Below are 25,852 nucleotides of genomic sequence, written 5' to 3' on the forward strand. Positions count from 1 at the left end.
ATGTAGTGCAGGGGTCAGGAAACTGTGGACCCATGGGCCAAAACCAGCCTGGTGCTTGTTTTTGTAAATAAAGTTTTACTGGAACACAGTCAGACCCACTTGTTTATGTATTGTCTGTGGCTGCTTTCACACTACAATGGTAGAATTAAGTAGTTGTGAGAGACCACATGGCCTGCAAAGCCTAATATATTTACTAGCTGTCCTTTTATAGAAAAAGTTTGCTGACCCCTGATTTAGTGAAATAAGGTTACTACCACCTGGAATTCTATACTCAGGGAAAATACTTTTCAATACAGGGGTAAAAAAAGACTTCCTAGACACTCCAGAATTGAGAGTTTGTTAGCACATCATCACTAGAGAAAATTCTAAAGAATGTACTTCAGGCAAAAGGAAAATGACCCCAGGTGGAAGGACTGTGATGCAAAAAGAATGAAGAGCAGTAGTAAATGTGTAGAGAAATGTAAGTGAACACTGACTGTATAAAACAACACAAATTATTCAAAGTTGGGTTCAAAAATAACATTGAATTAAAATTCCAGACAACAATAATGTAAGTTGGAGGGAAAGGAGTAAATGGAATAATGTAGGGCTTCCCTGGTGGCGCAGTGGTTGGGAGTCTGCCTGCCAATGCAGGGGACACGGGTTCGAGCCCTGGTCTGGGAAGATCCCACATGCCGCGGAGCAACTACGCCCGTGAGCCACAGTTACTGAGCCTGCGCGTCTGGAGCCTGTGCTCCGCAACAAGAGAGGCCGCTACAGTGAGAGGCCCGCGCACCGTGATGAAGAGTGGCCCTCACTTGCCACAACTAGAGAAAGCCCTCGCACAGAAACGAAGACCCAACACAGCCATAAATGAATGAATAAATAAATAAATGAATAAATAAAAAAAAAAAAAAAAAAAAAAAAAAATAATGTATTTCAAGTTTATTTTATTGCCTGGGAGGAGAGTAAATGTTTTAAGTAACTTCTGATATTTATAAGTTAAGTATGCATGTTCTGACTGCTAAGGTAACCATAAAAGAACTGAAACATCAGATGAAATTTCCACATCATATAGGGGGGAAGTGAAATGTTAAAAAAAAAACCCAAAACAAGGTAGGAAAAGAGAGAAAGAGAAACACAAAACAAGTGAGAAAATAGAAAGCATAAATTAAAAAGTAATGTTTAATCTCAAATATACTAGTAATTACAATTAAAACAAAACAGAATAGTTGGTCTAGTTAAAAGGCAAAGATTACCATATTTGATTTAAAAAAATCCAAACCTAACTCTGCACTGTTTTCAAGTGACATATCTAAAGCATAAGATTGAAAGTAAATTTTTAAAAATACAGTAACATTGAAAGTAAATTAAAAATTGAAAGTAAATTTAGAAAATGGGAAAAGATATATCATGCAAACATTAACCAAAAGAAAGCCTTTGGAGATATGTTAATATTAGGCAAAAAAGACTTATAGGCAAAAATCATTACTAAGAATAAATGGGCTTATTTTAGAATAGTAAAAGGTTAAGTTCACTAGGAATACATAAACTTTTAAAATATATATGTACCAAATAAAATAGCCTCAAAATATATAAAGTAAAACATGACAAAATGACAAGGAAAAACAAAATCATGATCTCAATAGGAGATTTTAATATACTTTTCTCAGTACATGATAGAATAGACTACATGTACTCAACATAGCAGCCAAAGTGAGCAAAGCATCTCTGTCTACTACTCAGAGCCCTCCAGTGATTCCCCATGTTATTCTGAGTAAAAGCCAAAATCTTCACTATGCTTTACAAGGCCCTTCATGATGTGGACTCCACTCCCTACACTGGCCTTATCTCCAAAGACTCTTCTTCTTATTCACCCTGCTTCAGTCATGCTGGTCATCATGCAGCTTGCTTATATGCACCAGGCATGCTCCTCCCTCAGAGTGTTTGCACTGGCTGTTCCTTCTGTCTGGAATGCATTTCCCACAGAATCCATGTGAATCCCTTCCTCATTTCCTTCAAGTCTTTTCTCTAAACACAACCTTCTCTGTAAAGCCTTTCTTGGACACTTAGTTTAGAATTTCACCCTCTTATTTTGCCATGTCATATCCTCTTTCCTTGCTTTATTTTTTTCTTCTTACAATTATTGCTCTTTAACTTACAATATATATTATTTAGATATCTTATTCATTGACCAAATTCCCCAGTAGAATGTAAGCTCCATAAGGGCAGGGAACTTTTGTCTGTTTTGTCCTCTGATGCAGCCCCAGCATCCAGAGCTGTGTCTGGCACAGTGTATCCACTCAATATTTGTTGAAGGAATTAATGAAAGGTAAATGAATGAAAGGTAAAATCAGTAAATACCTACCAAATTTTAGACCTTACAGAGTTGTATTTTTTAGATAAACAGGAACGAAAATATTCATGTTTAACCCAAGTAAACTTGAAGAACTTGTGATCAGTTGAAAGCAGACTTCTTATTGCTAGTTAAATAAACATACCGTATTACAGTTACTTGGCAGGGATGCATAATGTACAGGATAGATTTTTTGGAGAGGTGAATTTGGAACCTGAGAATGATAAACAAGTCATAAGTAACAGCTTCAGCCACACCTCTACAGTTTTCACAAATGTACATTTAAAAGTTTTTGTTAGTGCCCACCATGGTCTAGTATGTGATAGAAGTTAGTTCATCTTAACAACTTTTCTGGTTTTCTACATTTTCCAAATTTTCTGCATAAATAGACATTATTTTTAAAGTCAGGAAAAAGTGCTTTGTTATGTATTGTAATCTTAAAAAAATGCTTGGGGGCTTCCCTGGTGGCGCAGTGGTTGAGAACCTGCCTGCTAATGCAGAAGACGCAGGTTCGGGCCCTGGCCTGGGAAGATCCCACGTGCCGCGGAGCGGCTGGGCCCGTGAGCCACAGTTGCTGAGCCTGCGCGTCTGGAGCCTGTGCTCCGCAGCGGGAGAGGCCGCGATGGTGAGAGGCCTGCGCAGCGCGATGAAGAGTGGCCCCCACTTGCCACAACTAGAGAAAGCCCTCGCACAGAAACGAAGACCCAGCACAGCCAAAAATAAATAAATAAATTAATTAATTAATTAAAAAAAAAAAAAGTAACTGAAGTGAAAAACCAATTGAGGACACAAAACAAGGCAAAAATATTAAAAAAAAAATGCTTGGAAATGGAGAAAAGAAGAAAGTCCTATTAATTGATTATTTTAATTGAGGAATGAATGAATGAATCAATAAACATTTATATTTTAAGCTCCTCAAGGTCAGGGCCTTACTGAGTTTATCTCTACTTTCCCACTGCCTTTTCTCACACAGTGCCTTATTCACAGTAAGCATTTAATAACTATTTGTTGAACTGAACACACAACAATTGCATTATTTTTTTCTTTTTTGGTATATTTATAGGGATCTATTTATATTTACACTTTTGATGAGGAGCCAACCTTTGAAAAACTCCTAGCGGCTTGTGATGGGAAATTTCAGGCAACAGACTTTATCACACCTGGAAATGAATACTGCATGGTAAGGAATATTGTATTGTTTCACAGTACGATTTAAGGGTAAGATTTTGGAAGTTCATGTGCAACCTGTTGTAAATTCCTGCATTGGGATTGGGAGCACGACGTCTTAACCACTGGACCACCAGGGAAGTCCCCTGAGGGTACTCTTGAAGATGTGGTAGAAATGCCAACCACTTCCATCATCAAATTTACTCCCCAGTTAGAATGACATTGTCATATTGTGACTTCATAATATTAAGTCTCTGAACATGACCAAAGCAATTAAAATCTTAGGAGCCATCCTGTTTGTTTGTTTTTATTTTTTAAACTTTTTATTTTATGCTGGAGTATAGTTAACAATGTTGTGATAGTTTCAGGTGTACAGTAAAGTGATTCAGTTATACATATACATGTATCTATTCTTTTTCAAATTCTTTTCCCACTTAGGTTGCTACATGATATTGAGCAGAGTTCCCTGTAGGAGCCATCCAGTTTGTATTCACCATCCAGGCTTTCCAAGCCAGATCATCAAACACATTCATTGCTAATGAGTTGTCAACACTTATTAGACTATTAGTGTTTACCCTCTCAGAGTGATGCAGCCCGATTTGAAAATGAAAATGAAATAGTTGCCATGCACAAAACATGTATTCAGTCTACTTAGAAAAAACAAAAACAAAAAACCTTCCCTCTACATGCAGAAAAGAAATTTCTTTTCTGGTGTTTAACTGCTTACTTTTAGTTGATCTCAAGAAACATATTTCACTTTTCATATGATTCATCAACAAATCCATTAAGATTTTGGGAGTTCTAGCAAATAAAAAAACACATAGACTATGGAATAGGAAACACTTAAGGTTTCTTCCAATCTTCAGATTCTGATTATGTGATTTTTCTTCCAGATGTTCTCTGATAAGAATTATGTCTGTTTTTAGGGTTGTTTCAACTCAATAAAAAAGTTTAATACAAGATTTTCATGTTTAGGATTTAGATACTTGATCCACGGTATCATGTTACCCACTCCCTAGTGTTCAAGAAACAGAATTTAAATTGTATCACATTGCAGCGACTTTAAGCTGCTTTCAGTCTTGATCCTGTGAAAGAGTAAAAATTATCTGTAAAAATGAATATGAACTTTGGGTTTCCAGTCCAGCATGTAAAGAACCTCACAACAAGAAAAAAGCTGAATTGGGCTTCCCTGGTGGTGCAGTGGTTAAGAATCCACCTGTCAATGCAGGAGACACGGGTTCGAGCCCTGGTCAGGGAAGACCCCACATGCCACGGAGCAACTATGCCCGTGCACCACAGCTATCAAGCCTGCGCTCTAGAGCCCGCGAGCCACAACTACTGAAGCCCACGTGCCTAGAGCCCGTGCTCCGCAACAAGAGAAGCCACCGCAATGAGAAGCCTGCGCACCGCAATGAAGAGTAGCCCCCACTCGCTGCAACTAGAGAAAGCCCGTGTGCAGCAACAAAGACCCAATGCAGCCAAAAATAAATAAATTAAATTAATTAATTAATATATCTTTAAAAAAAAAGAAAAAAGCTGAATAAATTTAAAATCAACAATTCCTCTTAGACCCATCAAAGAATTGAGGTCATAGGGAAAACCACTCCCCCCCAAATTATAGAGACAGACAGGCAGATGCAAAGAATTACAGCTTACTGGAGCAGATGCCCAGAAGTAGAAACCACCACTGGAGCCAGTACCCAGGGGGATTACAACTGGAGAAACTGCACATCTCAGACCAAAACAAGGACACCAGAGGAAATTTTAGTTTCTGACACATTCAGCTACAGCAAACAGTAAACACAGTCTAACTCCTAGCCAGATAAACATAAAACCTCACACTACAGCCTATTTAATTCATATTCTTTTACCCAGTACATCATGTCCAGCTTTGAACAAAAATTATAAGGCATACTAAAAGACAACAACAGAAGAGACAGAGCAAACATCAGACAGAGCAAGCATCAACTAGACTCAGATATGACAGACATGTTGTAATTACCAGGCCAGAAATTTAAAGCAAACTATGATTAATATACTAGGGATTCTTATGGAAACAGTGGACAACATGAAAGAATGACTGGATAATATGAGCAGAGATATGGAAACTCTAAGAAAGAAAAAAAGAAATATTAGAAATAAAAAGCACCGTAACAGAAATGAAGAATGCCTTTGGCGGGCTCATCAATAGACTGAATATTGCAAAGGAAAGAATCAATAAGCTTAAAGAAATGTCAGTAGAACCTTCCAACACTGAAATGCAAAGAGAAAAAAGAATGAAAAAGAAAGAACAGAATATCCAAGAACATGGGACAATTATAAATGGTATAACATACACATAATAGGAATACCAGAAGGAGAAGAAAGAAAGGAAGGAACAGAGGAAATGTTTCAAGTAATAATAGCTGAGAATTTTTCAAAATTAATGACAGATCCAGGAAGCTCAGAGAACACTAGCGGGATAAATACCAAAAAATCTACACCAAAGCTTGTTATATTCAAATGATAGAAAATCAAAAACAAAGTAAAAATTTTGAAAAAATCCAAAGGGAAAAAAAAACCTTACCCTTGAAGAAACAAAGATAAGAATCACAGCGGTCTGCTCTTCAGAAATCATGTAAGCAAAAGTAGAGTGAATATCTAAAGTGTTGAAAGAATAAAACAAACAAACAAACCCAGGATTCTATATCCAGTAAAATTATCCTTCAAAAGTGAAGGAAAAAATATTTTCTCAGACAAATAAAAATGGAGGGAATTTGTCACTAGCAGAACTGCCTTGCAAGGAATGTTAAAAGAAAATTTTCAGAGAGACCAGCAGGCAGAAGATCAAAATCATAGGTGAACTGAACAATACCATCAATCAACTGGATCTAATTGACATCTATAGACTACCTCATCAAATGATAGCATAATATACATTCTTCTCAAGCTCACATGAATAATCCACCAAAATAGATCACATTCTTGGTCATAAAACATACCTTAGCCATTTAGAAGAAATACGTTCTCAGGCTACATGGATTCAAATTAGAAGTAAATAACAGAAAGGTAGCTGGAAACTCCCCCCACCCCAAAATAATTGGAGAGTAAACAACACACTTCTAATAACACATGGCTCAAAGAAGTCTTAAGAGTAATTAAAAATTTGAACTAAATGAAAATGCATATACTACATATCAAGATTTATGGGATTTTGCAGTGAATACAGGGCTTAGAGGGAAATTTATAGCATTCAATGCGTATATTAGAAAAGAAGAATGTTTAAGATCAATAATCTAAACCCCCACTTTAGGAAATAGAAAAAAAAATTAAATCCAAAGTAAGCAGAAGAAAAGAAATAATAAAAATGAGAGCAGAATGCAATGAAACTAAAAATAGGAAATCAGTAGAGAAAATCTAAGAAACCAAAAGCTGGTTCTTTAAAAAGATCAATAAAATTGATAAACTTCTAGCCAAGTTAACGAGGCAGTGGGGGGAGGAGGGAAAGAGAGAGAGAGGAGATACAAATTACTAACATCAGAAATGAAAATTAAAGAGGGGTCATTACTACTGACCCCAGGGACATTAAGAGGATAATAAAAGAGTACAGTCATCCTTCAGTATCCATGGGGGATTGGTTACAGGACTCCCAGTGGATACCAAAATCCACGAATGGTCAAGTCCTTTATATAAAATGGCATAGTACAGTCAGCTCTCTGTATCTGCAGATGCAGAGCCCACAGATACAGAGGGCCAACCATATTATGAACAACTCTATGCTTACAAATTTGATAATTTAGTTGAAATGGACCAATTGTTTGAAAGATACAATCTACCAAAACTCATACAAGGAGAAATAAATAATCTGAGCCTATATCTATTAAATAAATTGAATAAATAATTAATAATAACATTACAAAACAAAACCTCTCAGCAAACAACAAATAGTGGGTAACTTCTTCAATCTGATAAAGGACATCTTTAAAAAAAAAAAAACCTTAATGAAATCAACTGGAAGTCCTAGCTAATGCAATAAGACAAAAAAAGGGGGGTGGGGAATAAAAGGTATTAAGATTGCGAGGGGGCTTCCCTGGTGGCGCAGTGGTTGAGAATCTGCCTGCTAATGCAGGGGACACGGGTTCAAGCCCTGGTCTGGGAAGATCCCACATGCCGCGGAGCAGCTGGGCCCGTGAGCCACAACTATTGAGCCTGCGCGTCTGGAGCCTGTGCTCCACAACAAGAGAGGCCGCGATAGTGAGAGGCCCACGCGCCGCGATGAAGAGTGGCCGCCGCTTGCCACAACTAGAGAAAGCCCTAGCACAGAAACGAAGACCCAACATAGCAATCAATCAGTCAATCAATCAATAAATCTTTAAAAAAAAAAAAAAAAGATTGTGAGGGAAGAAATAAAACTTTGTTCTTAGATGACCTGATTGTCTATGTAGAAAATCCCAGAGAATCAATAAAAAATCCTTCTGGAGCTAAGTGATTATAGCAAGGTTGCAGGGTACAAGTTTAATATACAAAACTCAATTGCTTTCTTATACAAGCAGTGAAGAATTGGAATTTGAAATTTAAAATACAATACCATTTACATTAGCACTGAAAAAGTAAAATAGGAATAAATCTAACAAAATATGTACAAGATATATATGAGAAAAACTATAAAAGTCTGATGAAAGAAATCAAACAAGATCTAAATAAATGCATAAATATTTCATGTACATGGGTAAGAAGACTCAGTATTATTAAGATGTCGATTCTTTCTAACTTGGCTTATAGATTCAATGCAATTCCGATCAACATCCCAGTAAATTATTTTATGGATATGAATAAACTGATTCTAGAACTTACTGATTCAAGAATTGGGTAGGACTAACACTACCCAATTTCAATATTTACTATAAAGCTACAGTAATCAAGACAGTATGGTATTCGTGAGAGAATAGACAGATCAATGGGACAGTGTCTAGAAATATAGTCAACTGACCTTTCACAAATATGCAAAAGCAATTTACTTGAGAAAGCATAGTTTTTTTCAACAAATGGTGCAGAAGGAAATGGACATTCACGTGCCAAAAAAAAAAAAATCTAGTCACAGATCTTACACCCTTCACAAAAAATTAACTCAAAATGGATTGTAGACCTAAATGTAAAATACGAAACTATAAAACTCCTAGGAGATAACATAGGAGAAAAATCTAAGTGACCTTGGGTTTGGTAATGACTTTCTAGACACAACACCAAAAATGCAATCCATGGAAGAAAAAATTGATAAGCTGGACTTCATCAAAATTAAAGACTTCTGCTCTGCAAAAGACACTGTTAAGAGAAAGAAAAGACAAAGCACAGACTGGAAGAAAAATCTTTGCAAAACATATATCTGATAAAATACTGGTATCCAAAATATACAAAGAACTATTAAAACTCAACAATAAGAAAATAACCCCACTGAAAAATGGGAAAAAAAATCTGAATAAACACCTTAACACAGAAGATATACAGGTGGCAAATAAGAATGATGAAAAGATGTTCAATGTTTTTTGTCATTAGAGAATTGCAAATTAAAACAATGCTACACACCTATTAGAATGTCTAGAATCCAAAACACTGACAATACAAAGTGCTAGTGAGGATATGGAGCAACAGAAACCCTCATTCACTACTGAGGCAAAATGGTACAGCCACTTTGGAAGACAGTTGGCAGTTTCTACAAAATTAAACATACTCTTACCATATGATTCAGCAATTGGGCTTCTTAGTGTTTACCCACATTAGTTGAAATCTTATGCCCACACTAAAATCTGCACGTGAATGCTTATAGCATCTTTATTCATAATTGCCAAAACTTGGAAGTAATCAAGATGTCCTTCAATAAGAGAATGAATAAACAAACTGTGGTACATCCATACAATGGAAAATTATTCAGTACTAAAAAGAAATGAGCTATAAAGCCATGAAAAGACATAGAGAAACCTTAAATGCATATTGCTATGTGAAAGAAAGCAATCTGAGAAAGCTGTATGGTTCCCTCTGTAAGACATGCTGGACAAGGCACAATTGTGGAGACACTAAAAAAAATCAGTGGTTGCCAGAGGTTCAGTGGGGAGGGAGGGAGGGATGAAGAGGTGAAGCATAGAGGATTTTTAGGGCAGTGAAACTATTCTGTATGATACTGTGATGGTGGTCACATGTCATCGTATGTTTGTCAAAACCCATAGAATGTATAACACAAAGAGTAAACCCTAAGGTAAACTATGGCTTTAGTCCATAACACTGTATCAGTATTGGCTCATCAATTCTAACAAATATACCACAATAGTGCAAGATGTTAGGGAAAATTGTATGGATATTGGGAAGGGCAGGGAGGGAAGTGCAACTCTCTACTTCTGCTCAAATTTTCTGTAATCCTAAAACTGCTCTTAAAAGCAAAGTCTATTTTTTTAAAATACCAATTGTGATTTTCTATTTCTAGGCTTATTCGCTAGGAAATTCATTGAATTTCCAAGTAACTTATTTCAATTATGTTACACAGAAAAAAAACCTTTATTTCACTTTTCTAATCCTAATTAGTTATTATGTGTTACTTAAATTGCATTAAAGGTAATAGTTAATATTTGTTCAAATCAGAAGTATTGACGTTGAAATTGTAAAGTAATTTTAATCCACATAAATAAAATGAAATTTTATACTAAATCATCAGACTGACATACTAGAAAGGAGTTTAGAACATACTCCCATAGCAAAGTCTTGTTTTCCATTTGAGTTTTCTTTTTCTTTCTTTTACAGACTCTCACACAGTCAGGAGAAGTTTGTGTTTGGGGTATAGAGGATGGTGCTTGTGTCAGCAGGATTTATCTGAATATCCCAGTAAGTGTGCCTTATAAATGAATTTAAAAATATATATATTGAATTCTACTCCAACCTACTTTTTCATATTCACATGTCAACAGTCTGTGGAAATACTCATTACAGAGGCCTTATTGCATTTTTACCTTATATGTTAGAGTAATTCTTGTGTATAAAGTATATTCCACAGCCCAGAGGGTGGAACATAAGATACTCTACTGGTGTATGGGAAAGAACAAGATTTTCTGTGGTGGCAGTTATTCCTGAAACCCTAATGGTTTATATCTCACTCAGGCTGTAAGTTCATTGTGGATTGACAGGTTCTCTGCTCCACACGGCCTTTCAGGGAACAAAGTCGACAGAGGCTCCACCAGCTAATAGCTCCTCAGTGCCATGGTATGGCAAGAGTGCTGGAAGGTCTTGAATTAGCAATTAAGCACTTTTACTAAAAAATGAAACATCTCCTTGGCTATAACTAGATAAATGGCCCCATCTAACCTCAACATGATCAGTTAGAAATGAAAGAAAGGGACTTCCCTGGTGGCGCAGTGGATAAGAATCCCGCCTGCCAATGCAGGCGGACATGGGTTCAAACCCTAGTCTGGGAAGATCCCACATGCCGCGGAGCAACTAAGCCCGTGTGCCACAACTGCTGAGCCAGCACTCTAGAGCCCGCGAGCCACAACTACTGAGCCCGCATGCCACAACTACTGGAGCCTGCGTGCCACAACTACTGAAGCCCGCGTGCCTAGAGCCCATGCTCCACAACAAGAGAAGCCACCACAATGAGAAGCTCGTGCACCGCGATGAACAGTAACCCCGCTCGCCGAAACTAGAGGAAGCCCACGTGCAGCAACAAAAAATAAATAAATTAAAACAAACAAACAAATGAAAGAAAAGTACCACTCTAACCAGCTTGAGCCAAAAATTAAAAAGTGGGGGTTATTGACTCAATCAACTATAAAGTATAGAGTTTATCTGGGCTCATCTGTGGCTTGATCTAGCAACTCAAATGATATTACCAAGGATCTTGTTTTCCTCTCTGTCTGTATACTATGTCTTTAGTTTCATCTTAGGCTTCATTTAGTGGTACCCAAATGCCACAGGTATCAACGTCACGTCAGATCATCTGGGAAGAAAGCCTCCTACAGTGGGAGGAGGAAGAGAAGAGAAGTTTCTCCTTTTCAGAAGGCTTAGTAAATACCTCCTAATGTCTTAATAATAACCCTGAACTAATCACTGTAGACAGGGGGATGAGAAATGCTAACTGGCTTAAAATCAGCCATGGAAATGGGAGTCAGATCTGTTCCACTCAACACTGAAAATAGGGGGGAGATGGTTTCTCAATGGATATTCAAGAAATTTTCCAGAAGGAAGGTGTATTGATGCTGGGTGGCAAACCACAATTCCTTACCTAAACCTAACCCTAACCTACCATAAGGTGATACCATTCTTTCCACCACGTTCATGGTGCATTTTACATAAAATAATGTTTTTAAAAATATAAAAAGACCAAGAAACAGTGGTAATGCTGTTTTTTCTTAAATTATCATTTTCTGTATTACACAGTTGTAGATGAGTTATGGATCTTGGTAGTAGGAAGACAAGTTACAATCCTTCTCTGTTATAAATTAAAATCTCAGTTATAATACAAGATGAAGCATCATACCTCACATAAGAGGATTACAAAATGCAAAAGGATGCAAGAAGATTACAAGATGCATAAAATTCAATAAGATAAAAAACTCATCCTAAAAAGTAAAGATAAGAATTCTTACCTGAAAGAATATTTGTAGACTCCATAATCCATGTGACAAGGTTTATATGTATTCATTTCTGTTAGAATTACTAGAACTAGAAAAATCTTAAAGCTCATCTGATCACACCTCCTTTTACAGATGAGAGACGTACAGATGTTTAACAACCCACCCAAGGGTCTGTATAATCAGGACTTACCTTGCACTTCCTGGCTAAGGAGGGATATAGGTACCACCAAAAGGCCCTCTTTCTGCTTCAGATATGTTCCCTTCCTCTGATCAGAAGGGAGAGATTCAGACGACTGCCACAGTTAATTAGGCAACCCTTCATTGAGCTCCAAACCAGGCATTGTACACTCATGTAGTTCAGCTCTTACTGGGGAGAGTCAGTGGTTTCTCCTTACTGGAGGATACTGCTGCCCCATGGGGAAATGATAAGTGGATTGACCCAGCAGTGCTGGGGCCAGATCTCCCTGCCTGTGCCGGGGACTGTGTTCCCCGTGAACATTTTAGGCAGTGGTCCTTAGAGAACCCTGCTCAGCGTCATGATGGCAGGATGCCTGAACACTACTAGCTTCCCCTGATGGTGCCTGCTAGGGTAACTAAGACCCCTCCAAGTATTGCTGTACATATTTAGCCTAGTCCACAATAGCCCTGGAATGGAGGGTAATTTCAACTGATTATTTTGAGGAGACACAGACACACAGACACACATACACACACACACTGAGATCTCCCATAAAGGCTTTTAGCTAAAAAAACAAACCCTCACCACTTCGTTTCCAGTTTCATACTGAGATACCACTAAAGACGCAAACTGGTTAAGGCTTGGAAAATTCATTTTAAAAAATAAAATGAAAACCTGCTCAATGGGGAAACTGTGCATTCTAACGGGGCAGGACCCCTAAGTTTTCCTCTGAGCTTTGTTACAAGCTATGGGATCCTGGGGCAAATTGCTACATTTTTCTTTGCCTCCATTTTCTAGTCTGCAAAACAATGATCTCTTTAAGACCTTTTCTATTTCTAACATTCCATTATTTTATTCAAAACAAACTACAAAATGTAATTATGTTACCAACCCTTTCGAGTTGGGCCCCAGTAGGGGTCCTCTTCTCTGGTGTTGCCCGTGCCAATAGATTGAGACTGAGTTTGGTTCAGAAACAAAGGAAAGTTTTATTCTTTGATCAGAGAACGGAGGGGTGGGAGCTCTCGCTCTAGAGCACACGTGTTTGGGACAGGGGATGGGTGGGGATGCTCTATATGGTTCTCCTCACTGCGGGGACGGGGTGGGGGGTTGGAGCTCTCGCGGGGCTAGTGCAGCTGTGCTGCTCTGGCTTCACATCCAAGTTCTGGGTGCAGTGTCTCTGCGCACTGCCTGCCACTGCCGCCATCTTGAATTGAGGTGTCATTGGCAGCACGTCTCCACACGGCCTCGGAGTTGAGGTGTCACTTTCCTGGTCTGAAGTTCTGGGTGCAAGACTGCTGCACACAGCACCCGATGAGCAAGTGAAACTAGATGAAGCACAAAAGAAGAGGTTAGACCTTACCACCTAGATTCCATCTTATTTTTCCCGGGAAACCCAGTGGGCTTTGTCAGTGACAACTATAGAGGAATGAATCTGATTCCTTAAGTATCATGACAAAAAATTTATTCTCTTAGACATCATCTTCTGTAAATGATTGCGACATAAGCAGGAATCTGTGATGCATTTCTTTGGTGACAGGCCACGTGGTCCAGTGATATATTGGGTTGGCCAAAAAGTTCTGTAACATCTTATGGAAAAACCCAAACAAACTTTTTGGCCAACTCAATAGTTATTTTCTTAAGTCTTCCTCAGTTATGCCCCCATCTCAGGATCTACCATTATCCAGCAGATGAATGTTGATTTTTAAAAATCGCTAACATTCTATAAAGATGTCCAAAAGATGCTAGGAATATATTTTAAATTTCTTATTTTATTTTTCATTATTATCAGGTATAATCATTTCGCAATCATTTAAGGATAAAAATGAAGCCATGGTTTAAAGTTCAAGCAATTTCCTTATATTTTTATCATTCTAATTTTAGGGTAAAAGAGTATGATGTACAGATTGCTGTGACTTCTTATGCTATCGATTAGCTGAAGAATGTTGAGTGTATAATTTGTAATACCACACGACACTTGCCACTCTTCTTGTTCTGCAGGCTTTTCAAATAAACTGTAGAATTCTTATGTGAGGGAGAACAGGTTTCATTTTCTGGCACAGTGAAGTTGAGCATCTGGGGGGTTATTTTATTTTATTTTATTTTATATTAAAGTGTAATTGATTTACAATACTGTGTTATTTTCAGGTGTACAGCATAGTGATTCAGTATTTTTGCAGGTTATACTCCATTATAGGTTATTACAAGATAGCAGGTATAATTCCCTGTGCTCTACAGTATACCCTTGTTGCTTATCTGTTTTATGTATAGTAGTTTGTGTCTGTTAATCCCATACCCCTAATTTGTCCCTCCCTCCTTGTCTCTTCCCTTTGGTAACCACAAGTTTGTTTTCCATATCTGTGAGTCTGTTTCTGTATGGCATTTATTTTAAACAGGCAACAGTTCTGGCTTGCTCTCCCTCCTCCCTCTCTGCAGCCGTGGGGACCGAGGATGGCTTTGTCTACTTCCTCGACATCCAGGACGTTGAATCCCCTCACTCAGTTCATACGGCCTATCTCTCTGAATCGCCCGTGCAGCACCTCCTGTAAGTAATGCCTGCTTCTGGCAGCAACTTTGTCAGGCCTGTCTGTTGAGAATTCCAGTGAAGCCCTAATTTCTTTTAATTTTAAGTTTTACATGTGTTGTTTTGAAAATTAATATATTGACTCGGTTCTACCTTCAAGAAGTACAGAGCACTGTATGGTACAGTTTCCCACGCTTGTCCCTGAATACCCAGTTCTCCTCTCTGGAGGCAGCCTGTTACCAATTACTCATGTCTTTTTTCTGGATATATTTTATTCACAAACAAGCAAAAAAGATAAGTACTTCCTTTTAATTATATGAATACATATCAAGCACTTAGAGTGTGCCAAGCACTTCTGTTGTATTAACTTCATGAGATAGATATTCTTATTGTGTCCATTTTAGAGATAAGGAAGATGATGCACAAAGAATTTAAATAACAATTAATATTACATGCATAGTAAATGGCAAGTTTTAGGATTTGAACTGAGGCAGTTGGGCTCCAGAGTCATTGCCTTGGCTCTTACAGGGCAGCAAACCATATACAATGTTCTGCACCTCAATTTTTTTTTTTTTTCACTTAATGGTATGTCTTAGAGAAAGTCTTTTATCCACACATGAAGACCTTCCTCATTCTGTTTTACAGCTACATAGTATTCCATTATATGGGTATACCATAATTTTTAAAAGACAGTATACTGATGGACACTTAGTTGATTTCAAATTTTTTGAATCAATACTTTTAAGAAGACAGCATAGAGCATTGGATTTAGATTCATGTTATTATTCTTTCTTTCGTTATATCATAATAGTAAGTATTAATAAGAAATGACATTTATGCCCTGCTTTACAGCTTGAGGTGCTGTCACACATTGTAGCTTATTGAGTGTGATATTTGCCACATATTCAGAAAAGTATTATGCTTGTTCCTATTTCACAAGTGAGATAATTTAGGTTCAGAGAGGTTAAGGGAAGCATTTGCCCAAGATTACTCAACTAGTGCTGGGAGGAGCTGGGTTTCCACCATCTGCGTTGTTCCTACAAGCTCTGCTGCCTCTGGCTCAGTGGGGAAGGATCTGTAGTCTCCCTCCATTTACATTCTGCTCCTCTGTACCATATTTTTTGGTGCTCCTTTTTCAGATCTTTCTCTCTTACCCTAATTTGCATTTCCCACTTGTTCCAATTTGATGAAAGGATAGAAACATTTCACTACGTTCTTCCTCTTTCTGCCAGGATGGGTACTGAGAGGCATTGGAATGTTCCACTCATCACTAATTTGACAATTGCTTATGTCCACTTGCAATATTAAGAAAGCTTTACTGTCATATTTCATTTACTTATGATGAAATAGTCACCCATTTTTAGTGAATCTTCTCGACCATGTACTTATAAGTTGCAATTGGGAAACAGTATTAGCCTAGAATGTAATGATTATGTTTATATATAATCACTTGCCTTTTATAAGGTCTGATAATATTAAAAATCACAAACCATAAGAATAAATGGTTTTGGATGTATCTCCATGCTGTCATTCAATAAATTTGTTTACCATTTTATTAGTGAAACAAGTAGAATCTGACAATCAGATTTCTTCTTTTCTAGGTATGACCAGAGAGGAATGTATCTATTAGCTGGAACATCAGAAGGACACGTCTTTGTTATCAATGCCAAACCCTCAAGCTTATTTCAGATTCTTGGATTCATAGGTACTTACGTAGAATGCTTATTAACTTAAAATATTGGTCACTTTATTCCAAAGAATTTAAAGTTGTGAAAATGGGGCTATGGTGAAACAATTACTTATAGCATGTTTTCTAAAACAGAGACATTTAAATAACTGTTCAAAGTTACTTAAGAGAATTCCCACATCATATGTAGAGGTTTCGGTACATGTACTTGGTACATAGTTGATGGTAAATAAATCTTCTTGAATCAATTAATGAATTAATGAAATGGCTAAATGTTTCTAATGTTACTACAAAGGAATGTTGGGTTGGTTTATCCATGAAATACTTTTTAAATAACATTTGATCTCTATTTAATTAAGATATCTAAAGAAAGTTTTGTTCCATGCATCTTTAGAGTTTCCTCTTTAAACAAAATGACATCCAGCTTTTGCAGTAATGTGCATCCAAATGCCCAGGTAAACCACAGATGTGGTAGGTGAGATAGCACTTAGGTGATAAATAATAAGAACTAATACTTTTCTTTCTGGCTTTACATACCAAATATGTATGTATATTTTAAAATCTATGTATTGATTTTTTTTAATAATGTGCTCCTGTCCTTTGCACAATATTCCGTTTTCTGTTAGATTTTTTTTGTAATTAATTAATTAGTTAATTATTCATTTTTGGCTGTGTTGGGTCCTCGTTTCTGTGCGAGGGCTTTCTCTAGTTGCGGCAAGCGGGGGCCCCTCTTCATCGCAGTGCGCGGGCCTCTCACTATCGTGACCTCTTTTGGTGCGGAGCACAGGCTCCAGACGCGCAGGCTCAGTAGTTGTGGCTCACAGGCCTAGTTGCTCCGCGGCATGTGGGATCTTCCCAGACCAGGGCTCGAACCTGTGTCCCCTGCATTAGCAGGCAGATTCTCAACCACTGCGCCACCAGGGAAGCCCTATGTATTGATTTTTAAAAATTGAGTGCCTGCTAGGTGTAAGATGCTGAACCTAGGCTCTGTGGGAGCATGGAAAGGTCAAGGAGACAATTTAGTGGAAGAGGAATAGCAGAGAGCTGCGTAGGCTCAGGGGAAGAAGCAATTAATTCTGCCATGTGTGAAGAAAGGAGTGGAAGTAATGGGGTGGCACAGAGGACTGGGGGAGAGTTTTCCAAAGACTTAAAGTAGTGGAGGATGGGGCTTGTTGGTATTCTAGCTTGGGACAAAAGTTTCAGCAAAGGCACTTGGAATGGTAAGAAGTCTGGTGTAACAGGTAAATAAGAGTTTACTAGATGATGATCATGGTGACAAAGTCTGAAAGGAAGTGGAGCACGCTGAACATCATTCCAAGGAGTCTGGACTTTGTTCTGTAGTTAATGACACATCATCAGATGTTTTCAAGATGTGACTGGTGTGATTTGACGTGGTTTTTAGAGGACGACTCTGGCATCACTGTGAAGGCTGGAGCAGAAAGGCAAGAGAATGGAATAAAAAAGACAAGTTAGGAAACTATAATATTATAGTAACTTAGGCAAGAAATGATATTAATCATAACAATAGCCAACATTTATTGAGAGATTCCTTACCATGTGATAGACAGTATTCTAAGTACTTGGCACGTGTTCATTCATTTAATTCTTACAGACAACTTTTATGAGGTAGAGACTACTGTTATGCCCAATTTAAACATAAGACAACTGAGACACAATGAGGTTAAGTATTTGTTCAAAGCCATGAAGGTAGGTGGTGGTGGAGCCAGGACTCAGACTCAGGAAGACCGGCTTCAGGGCTTGTGATCTTATCCACAATGCACGAGCCCATGCAGCAGTCATGGGAAGAGAAAGGAGGGGACAGCTCTGAGTGATGGAATTGGTAGGACTTGATAATTGATTATATGTGGAAGGGAGTGATCAGCAATGACTTCAAAGTTTCTAACCTGGATGGTGGAAGTTTGTGCTGTCATCAATTGAAGTAAAAACTCAGGAAAAAAGAAAAGTATGGAGGTAGAGGGATAGGGTAAGCTGACAAGCTCTGTAGAGTTGAAGCCAATAAACTCTTCATTTGGGAATCTTTACCATAAATTTGGAAATGAAGATTTGTAGTTCAAAGTTTAATGATAGAAGTCTGATCTTGAAATCATGGAAGCTGATGAGATGGTTTAAGACAGAGTTGAAGCAAATCCAGTTGTTTAATGAGGTCAAACAGGTAACCTAAGTATGTAAATTAGATGACATGGAGTGTGGTAGGACCTATGGCTGACCTCAGAATGGGTACCAGTCCTGCCTAAATGTTACATTTTTCAACATATCTGGTCAGTCAGAGTGTGGGATGGGAAAAGCTACCTACTCTGACGTTGTGGGCAGAGGAAGACAAGGCCGTGAAGAAAACTAAGGATGGGCCAGAGTAAAGAGAGAACTGGGAGTCATCCACTCGAGGAAGAGCTTGAAGAAGGAAGGCTACGTGAAGGGGTGGATTGTGGCAGAAGTGTGAGTGGGGTGAGGGCTAGGATGAGGCAGTCACTGTGTGAGCCCAGGGACAGCTACTCCTCTGGAACAGAGAGACAAAGAGGTTCAGGAGGGAGTGGAGGTCAGAAAAGGAAGTCAGTAAGTAGCAACTTCTGTTCTTAGAAGTTTGCAGTGGAGAAAAGAGAATTAGTAACTTCTAAAAGAGAATTAGAATTAGCAGGGTTGAAGGAAGGTCCTAATTTGAAGATAGGGGAGTCTTGAGGACTGAATAGGGGAAGCCATACAAGACACAAGAAAATTAAAAGAGGTAATTGATAGCATGTGGTGTAATAGGATATTGGAGGTGTGGGCTCAAAATCACAGATGGAAAGGGTTACATTTTGTTCCTACAAAAATGTCAAGAAATGAAGCGGGAAGATGGGAACAAACAGAGAGAAAATGTGAGATTCAGGATAAGAAAGTTGAGGTCAAGTTTGTGTCAGATGTTTTCTGTCTTCCTCGTTAAGTAAGAGGAAAGGTCATCCAGTGAACACCTGAGGGGAGGGGCTGAGATGGGGCCTGAGAAAGTGGACACATGCTGAACAGTCCCTGGGGAGAGTGGCAGTAGTGAATCTGGAGAGAATCCAAGGTGGGCCCCAAGCACCTTGCAGAGGTCAGATTACCTGGGTTTCTGGAGGACAAACTCACAAAGGCATGTGTAATCCCACCACACCTGCAAAACCTTGACTACAAATGCAAAGAACACTGATGCCTGAGTTTATTCAGTATCAGGAATGGGCAGATGGCTGGAGTGGACATTCAAGAGGCCAGAGCATGCAGAGCGGGGTGGACATGGCAGACTCTGGAGGCCTCTCTGGCTGGAAAGAAGCTGAGTCCAACCGAGCTGGATTGAATCTGCCAACCCAGACATCTAATATGGAGAAGCCCCCATCTGTTCATCAAAAATGTTTCCATCACTTATGTTTAAAGGTCACTTAAATATCCAGTAAATAAATTTGGATCTAAAGATTTAGTGAAGGCAGTTCTATAATGTGATATCTTACCTGGGAGTATAAAATATTCTATAAACTTATCAACGATGACTTGTGGTGTTGATTTCCATTTGCTTTCAGAGGTGGGCAAAGGCATTTTACAAATATCCACAGTGTCTCCTTTGGAAACAGATGTAGTAGAAGTGATGGTGCTTTCCCCACTTCCAGAAACAGGAAGAAGCAGGCTGGAAATATTTACTCTGCCTAAAATACTACCACAAGGTAAAGAAAAAAATGAGCAACAAATTCTGTCCTGGGCATCCAGTTGAATAGCTGCTATAGCTTTCCTTCTTTTTTTTTTTTTTTTTTTTTTTTCTGGTGATAGCATTTTTTTTCCTTTTAACATGTGAAGAGGTTAAAATGGCCACCACCTTTTCTGTGTCTTACAAAGTGAACTTGATGTGGCTGCTAAATAACGTGAAATGTGGACTGTCCTCTAGGTCCTGTCATTCATATGAATCTGTCTTATTATCAGAGAAAAAACAGGATCAACTGTCACTTTTGTCAAATCGATTTGTCATTTTGTGATGTCTCTTTTTTGTAGCCTTAAACATACATAGTCAAATTCAGATAGGTTACTGTGTAGTTACTTTCACTGATAAAATTATAAAGAAAGCTTTTGGGATAAAAAGGTCTGATAAAATAGACACTTTCTTTGTTTTATCAATAGATAACAAATATATCTGGTTAGCTATTTTGCAAATATATAGAGTATAAGAGAGTCAAAAACCTCAAAGTACTTTTGTGTCTTAAGACTCTCTAGACCATCATGAGTTTCTTTTAATGCTGTGTCTCTACTTAACTGATAAAATTAACCAAGGCTTTATAAAAGATATTTTACTCACTCTTAGTCATTTAATACTCAAGTATTTCTAACGGAGCCAAGTTGCTTTCCAATCATTTTTATCTCCTAATAGTTTCTACATTAATTGAGCATTTAACTTTTTTATTTTGCTTTCCATAGTTTTCATAACAATTTTTTAAAAATAAAATCAATATATGGTGCAAGTGATTTCTCTTCTTCCCCAAATCTTATAGTTTCTGCAAGCTTTACTGATGAACAAGGGAGGCTGAGAGATGCCTTCATTCATAAGTTCGTGTATGAGATAGAGCACACTCTGTCCTCCGCTGTCTTGAACTTTCAAAGTAACCGAATATATGGCTTCTGTAACCAAGTGCCATACATCTGCAGCTATCTTCTTCCTGAAAAAGTATGTCAAAGCTTAAGCGTGCTATCATTTTTCTTAGCCGTCAAGATTGACACATTGTATCAATTAGACGTGATCCATGCTTTAACACTCTAGTCCAGTTAACAAATGTCTTTATTATAGTAACATAATTTCTTTGAATTAGATATATGTTAGAATGATTTGTTAATTCATCATAAAATACATTTGAGCAACCTCACACTTACAACATCATACTTGTCAGATAAAAGTGCAGACGACACGATATTAGTTTAATGCCTTTCAAAACTATTTTTAAAGAATCTATCATTAGAAAATCTATTCCACAGGTGTCAGGAGCTACAGGATTGATGATTTTCGGTGGAACTTTGTACCTGAGTCCTAAAGAAAATTGCACAAAATACCTAAACTATGTTTCTGGCATCCTTTCATCATACTCTCTTCAAACTTCTCCCATACTGTGTCATTTCCTGCTACATACACTGACCCAGATTATCTATCACCCTTCCTTTTCTAAATCCTTCAGTCAAAGGGCTTCTCTCCCAGAGTAGACAACGTCAGCAAGGTCTGAGACAAAGGCATTCAGAGACAGAAGAAATGGTTTATCGTAAGGAGGATTCAAGAAAAGCTTCCAGGTGGAAGTAATATTTGCACTGGAGTTTGAAGAATAGGTCAGATTTAGACATGAGAAATATTGCGTACAATCTTGGCAGGGAGGTGGGGTTCCTGATGTAGGGAGGGGGGCCACATTGGTGGGGATGGGATGGGGAAGGGCATTCCAGACAAAAGTCACAACACATGCAGAGGTTTGAAGGTGGGCATACATGAGAAACATGGGGGGAAATTGACTCATTTATTTTGACTTGAGCACAGGGGTATATGAAATGGATTAGTGAGAAATAAAGATTGTCAGTTGTAGGCTGGGAGTTTTAATAGTAGCTAATATACAAAGAAGACTTTTCTTAGTTGGCCAAAACGAACTTCTCCTTGCAATCAGAGATGGAAAATGTGGTGCAAATACAGGTGCCCACTTTATCACGTATCAGTTTATTTCCAATGACAGTGATTTTGGATTTGAATCTGACTATATATGCACAACTGCAAACCCCAAGTTACCGCTCCCCTGATCTTTTCTATAATGTGGTCATTTTCTTTGGCAGGAACATAGTGGTATTTGCATTCTTAAGTCATACCAAAAAGTACAAAGCAAACAATACGGACCTGGAATGCTCTCTCTGTCTCCACATGGATTGTGGCTCATAACAATAGCTAAATGTGGAATTCTGTGTATCCGAGATATTCATACTTTGGTAAACTCCTTTTTTTTTCAGTTATGGGATGTGTGTCTTGATCTCATATAAGGAACAAAAGCTCTTACAATAGGAATTGGAACTCTTAAGTTAATTGACTCACAACTTATTTAGCCCTAATGGTGTTACTGATTCCAACACTGGGTGTATTTATGTGCTAAGGTTTGAGTCTCTAAGGGAGGAAACGCCAACAAATAGACTGAGATCTTGCAAAGAAGGAACACGGGGCTGGGATACAGTAGGTGAGCTCCAGCCCAGCTCCATCACCACTTACTGTGTGTCTTGGAAACTCACTGAGCCTCACTGAACTTCAACTGCTCCTCTGCAATTTTAGGGAAGCCTTGCTTGCTCTCACCCTGTGGGATTCTGGTGAGAGCTGGTGAGAGGGTACATGCAAAACTTCTTTGGAAATAATGAATTGCTGTGCAAACCAAAGGTTGATTACGGCTAGCTCCCTGGCCTGGAGGGCCTCTAGGCTGGTTGCTGCCACCCCCCCACCTGACTCTTCATGTGATGCTAGAAGAGCATAAGGGAGAAGGGTGTGGCCCTTACTGAGTCCTCCCCTATCACTTGCAGACCTCGACGTCACCAGTACCACTACCATTTCTGATTTCCATTTTTCTCAGATCTCTGAAAAAATGAAAATAGTTTCCTCTCCCAAAAAAGTGAAAGATCCTTTTCTAGGTTTTGAGACCAAGTAGTACTGGTTATCAATTTAATTTAATTCAGTCAGTTATTTTTACCCAGGGATCTACCCCACACACCTGAAGCATCACAATCACCCCGCATGACACTCTCCCATGGGGCCACAGGTAAACTGGGCCCTGGCTGTGCATATCCAGCTCTCCTTGCTCACTTGTTCAAGAAAGCATATTTGGAATACAGTTGGGCAAAAGTGATATTATTATTATATAGGAAAAATCTTAAATCCCTTAGAAATTATTTTTAGGTGAACAATGTGCAAACTTTGCTACATTGTCTCTTATTCAAATGATTTGTAAATGTACGCTACAACTGATAGTGGCAAGATGTCAGAGTTTTTCTGGGTGATTCTATGCAAAGTACCTCATATAGGAGGTTATTCATGGCAGTACTGTTTGTAAAAGCAACCTAATGTCCATCATCAGAGGACTGGATAAATAAATAATGGTACATAAACAGTATATAAATAAAGTATGGAATATTATGCTGTAATACAGAATGAGGAAATCTTTATGAAACGATATGGAAAGAATCCCAAGATATATTGTTAAGGAGGAAAGGCAAGGTGTGTAATATATGTATTATGCTACAATTTATGTTAAAAATTGTTTGTATAAAAATCTGTTTATGTACATTAAAACAACTCTGAAAGGATATTGAAGGTACTAATAATATTGATTGCCTTTGGGAGGTGTTGGGGAATGGGGGCAGAAAGGAGATTTCACTGCATACTCTTCTATAGTTTTTAAATTTTGAAACATTTGAATATATTGCCTATTCAAAAAATTAAAAAATTTTTAAAGGCATCATGGTTGATAACTAGTGTGACAAAGAAATCTCAGTTTTTAGTCAAAAAGTTTAAACCATTGCACTGTGTACCAGTTAGTGATTTGTTCGTGTTCTAATTAAACTGGTTTAATTGGCATCCTCTGTCATTCTTCACAGAACCCATCACCTTCTCTCATCACACTCAGCCTCTGCACGTAAAGGGAACTTGCCTAATCCTTGAAGGCATCTGAATTTGCCCGCACTGCTTGCTCAAGGCCTCTTCTTGTAGTCTTCAGCAAGTCCATTCACCTCTCTGTGTCTGATTTTCCTATTATAAATTGATGATAATAATCCCTCTTCTTCCATATTACACAGAAGGGAGAACAAACCAGTACTGGTGAATGTATTTTGTACTAGGAATTTTCAGTGCTATGTATTATTAAGAGGCTACTCCATACCAACTAAAATGCTGTTAACAAATAGAAAAAGGTTTATCCACAAACAAAAGTGCACGTAACCCCCTTAGAAAAACCATGTTGTAGAATCACATTTGTAATTTCTGTACTTTGTTCCTAAAACTATTAAGGAAACGTTTGTTTGGTGTCGGAGTCATTCTCACCAGGGGCATGGAATTCAATCGGTGAGAATTTCAATGGATGGACAAAGCATTCTGGTGAATGGGAAGGATGACAGCACCCTTGTTAACCTGAGATGGAGGTAAGTACAGTATACAGTAAGCAACCTCACATGATACGGTGTTTTAAAATAAATATGTTGTTATTATTTAGGTAATAGCAAGGCCAACACAACAGGAGACAACTGCCATTGAAAAGATTGTTATACTAATGATCCCAAGAGGAGGGGATATGCCATGCTATGGGGGGGGGGGGCACATGGAGAAGCACCAGGGAGGGTAAGGGGGCAGAGGGAGCAGGGAAATGTGGGCAAGTGTCTTCATTATGGTTTCTATGGGAAGGAGCAGGCAGGTTTAGGATTGACTAGTTTGGATAATTTCAGTGGGTTCTGGGCCATAGGGGCTGCTGCTAGTTTTCTGGTACTTGACCCAGGGATGATTAGGATAGAAATAGTGGCCCCAAGTGTGAAAGCCCAATAGAGGATTTGGTTGGTTGGGGATGTGGGCTCTGAGTTGGTGGGTTTGCATTTGAGAGGTGAACTCCAGATGAGTTGTTTACCATATCTATGAATTGCTGGTCCTGGGAGGGGCATTTCCTCCAAGGTTATTAGCAAGACCCCAGATGTCAAAGCATCAAAATACAAAAAATAAAAAGACCCAGTTAAGACCTATGAAGTGACCAGTCCTCCCTGTCATAACATCTGTTGGAGGAGGACAAGGAATGAGGACAATTCTGAACAGTAGATCATTTTTAAAACTCCTATTTATCCCTAAAAAACCTGACATAGGTATGTATGTATCTGTAAACACATACACGTTTACTTTCCTAATTAGACTTTGCCTAGACAATATTAAATTATTTAGACTTTGCTTAGACTAAAATTAAAATCCTAAATAAACAAATATTAGCCAAGCATACAGATAATGGCCAGGGCATAGAGAACATGAAGGTGACACCCTGGACTTGAAATGTTACCTTGTTTGATCTGCCGATGCACGTCACTAGTCAATGTGCAATTCATTTCCACAAAAATACTATTTCACGGTGCCTCCTGTGAGCAAAACAATAATAAAACATGGCGTATCTCAGTGACACTGTGAAATGTTACATATTATGGAGATTCTATATCATAGCAATTTTGGTCGCCACTTACTTCAAAGACCCATTTGACGACTGACTGTATCATCATGCCCATTTTATACGTGGAATCCTGAATAAAACACTAACCTGTATCTCACTATATAAATCCTAATGCATTCTTTGTAGTAAGGGATCACATAGCATTTCAGGCAACAGCAAACATG

At 38.2% G+C, this 25,852-nt stretch overlaps 1 protein-coding gene across 8 annotated transcripts in view; it reads left to right on the forward strand.

The window, feature by feature from the left end:
* CFAP43 (cilia and flagella associated protein 43) overlaps nucleotides 1-25,852 on the forward strand; it is a 104,785-nt gene that overhangs the window by 31,081 nt on the left and 47,852 nt on the right. For 7 of the 8 annotated variants that reach the window (XR_009005725.1, XM_007172089.2, XM_007172091.2 and 4 more), the window contains 8 exons: nucleotides 3,399-3,515; nucleotides 10,271-10,351; nucleotides 14,668-14,816; nucleotides 16,397-16,500; nucleotides 20,028-20,168; nucleotides 20,985-21,157; nucleotides 22,294-22,443; nucleotides 24,500-24,630. Coding sequence is in view for 7 of the 8 variants with exons in the window: in XM_007172089.2 (XP_007172151.1) it covers nucleotides 3,399-3,515; nucleotides 10,271-10,351; nucleotides 14,668-14,816; nucleotides 16,397-16,500; nucleotides 20,028-20,168; nucleotides 20,985-21,157; nucleotides 22,294-22,443; nucleotides 24,500-24,630 (1,046 nt within the window). In the remaining variant the exon portion in view is untranslated. The remainder of the gene's footprint in view (nucleotides 1-3,398; nucleotides 3,516-10,270; nucleotides 10,352-14,667; nucleotides 14,817-16,396; nucleotides 16,501-20,027; nucleotides 20,169-20,984; nucleotides 21,158-22,293; nucleotides 22,444-24,499; nucleotides 24,631-25,852) is intronic. The other variant, XM_007172092.2, reaches the window with a different exon arrangement.

Source organism: Balaenoptera acutorostrata, chromosome 16, assembly GCF_949987535.1.
Source record: "Balaenoptera acutorostrata chromosome 16, mBalAcu1.1, whole genome shotgun sequence".
Lineage (NCBI taxonomy): Eukaryota > Metazoa > Chordata > Mammalia > Artiodactyla > Balaenopteridae > Balaenoptera > Balaenoptera acutorostrata.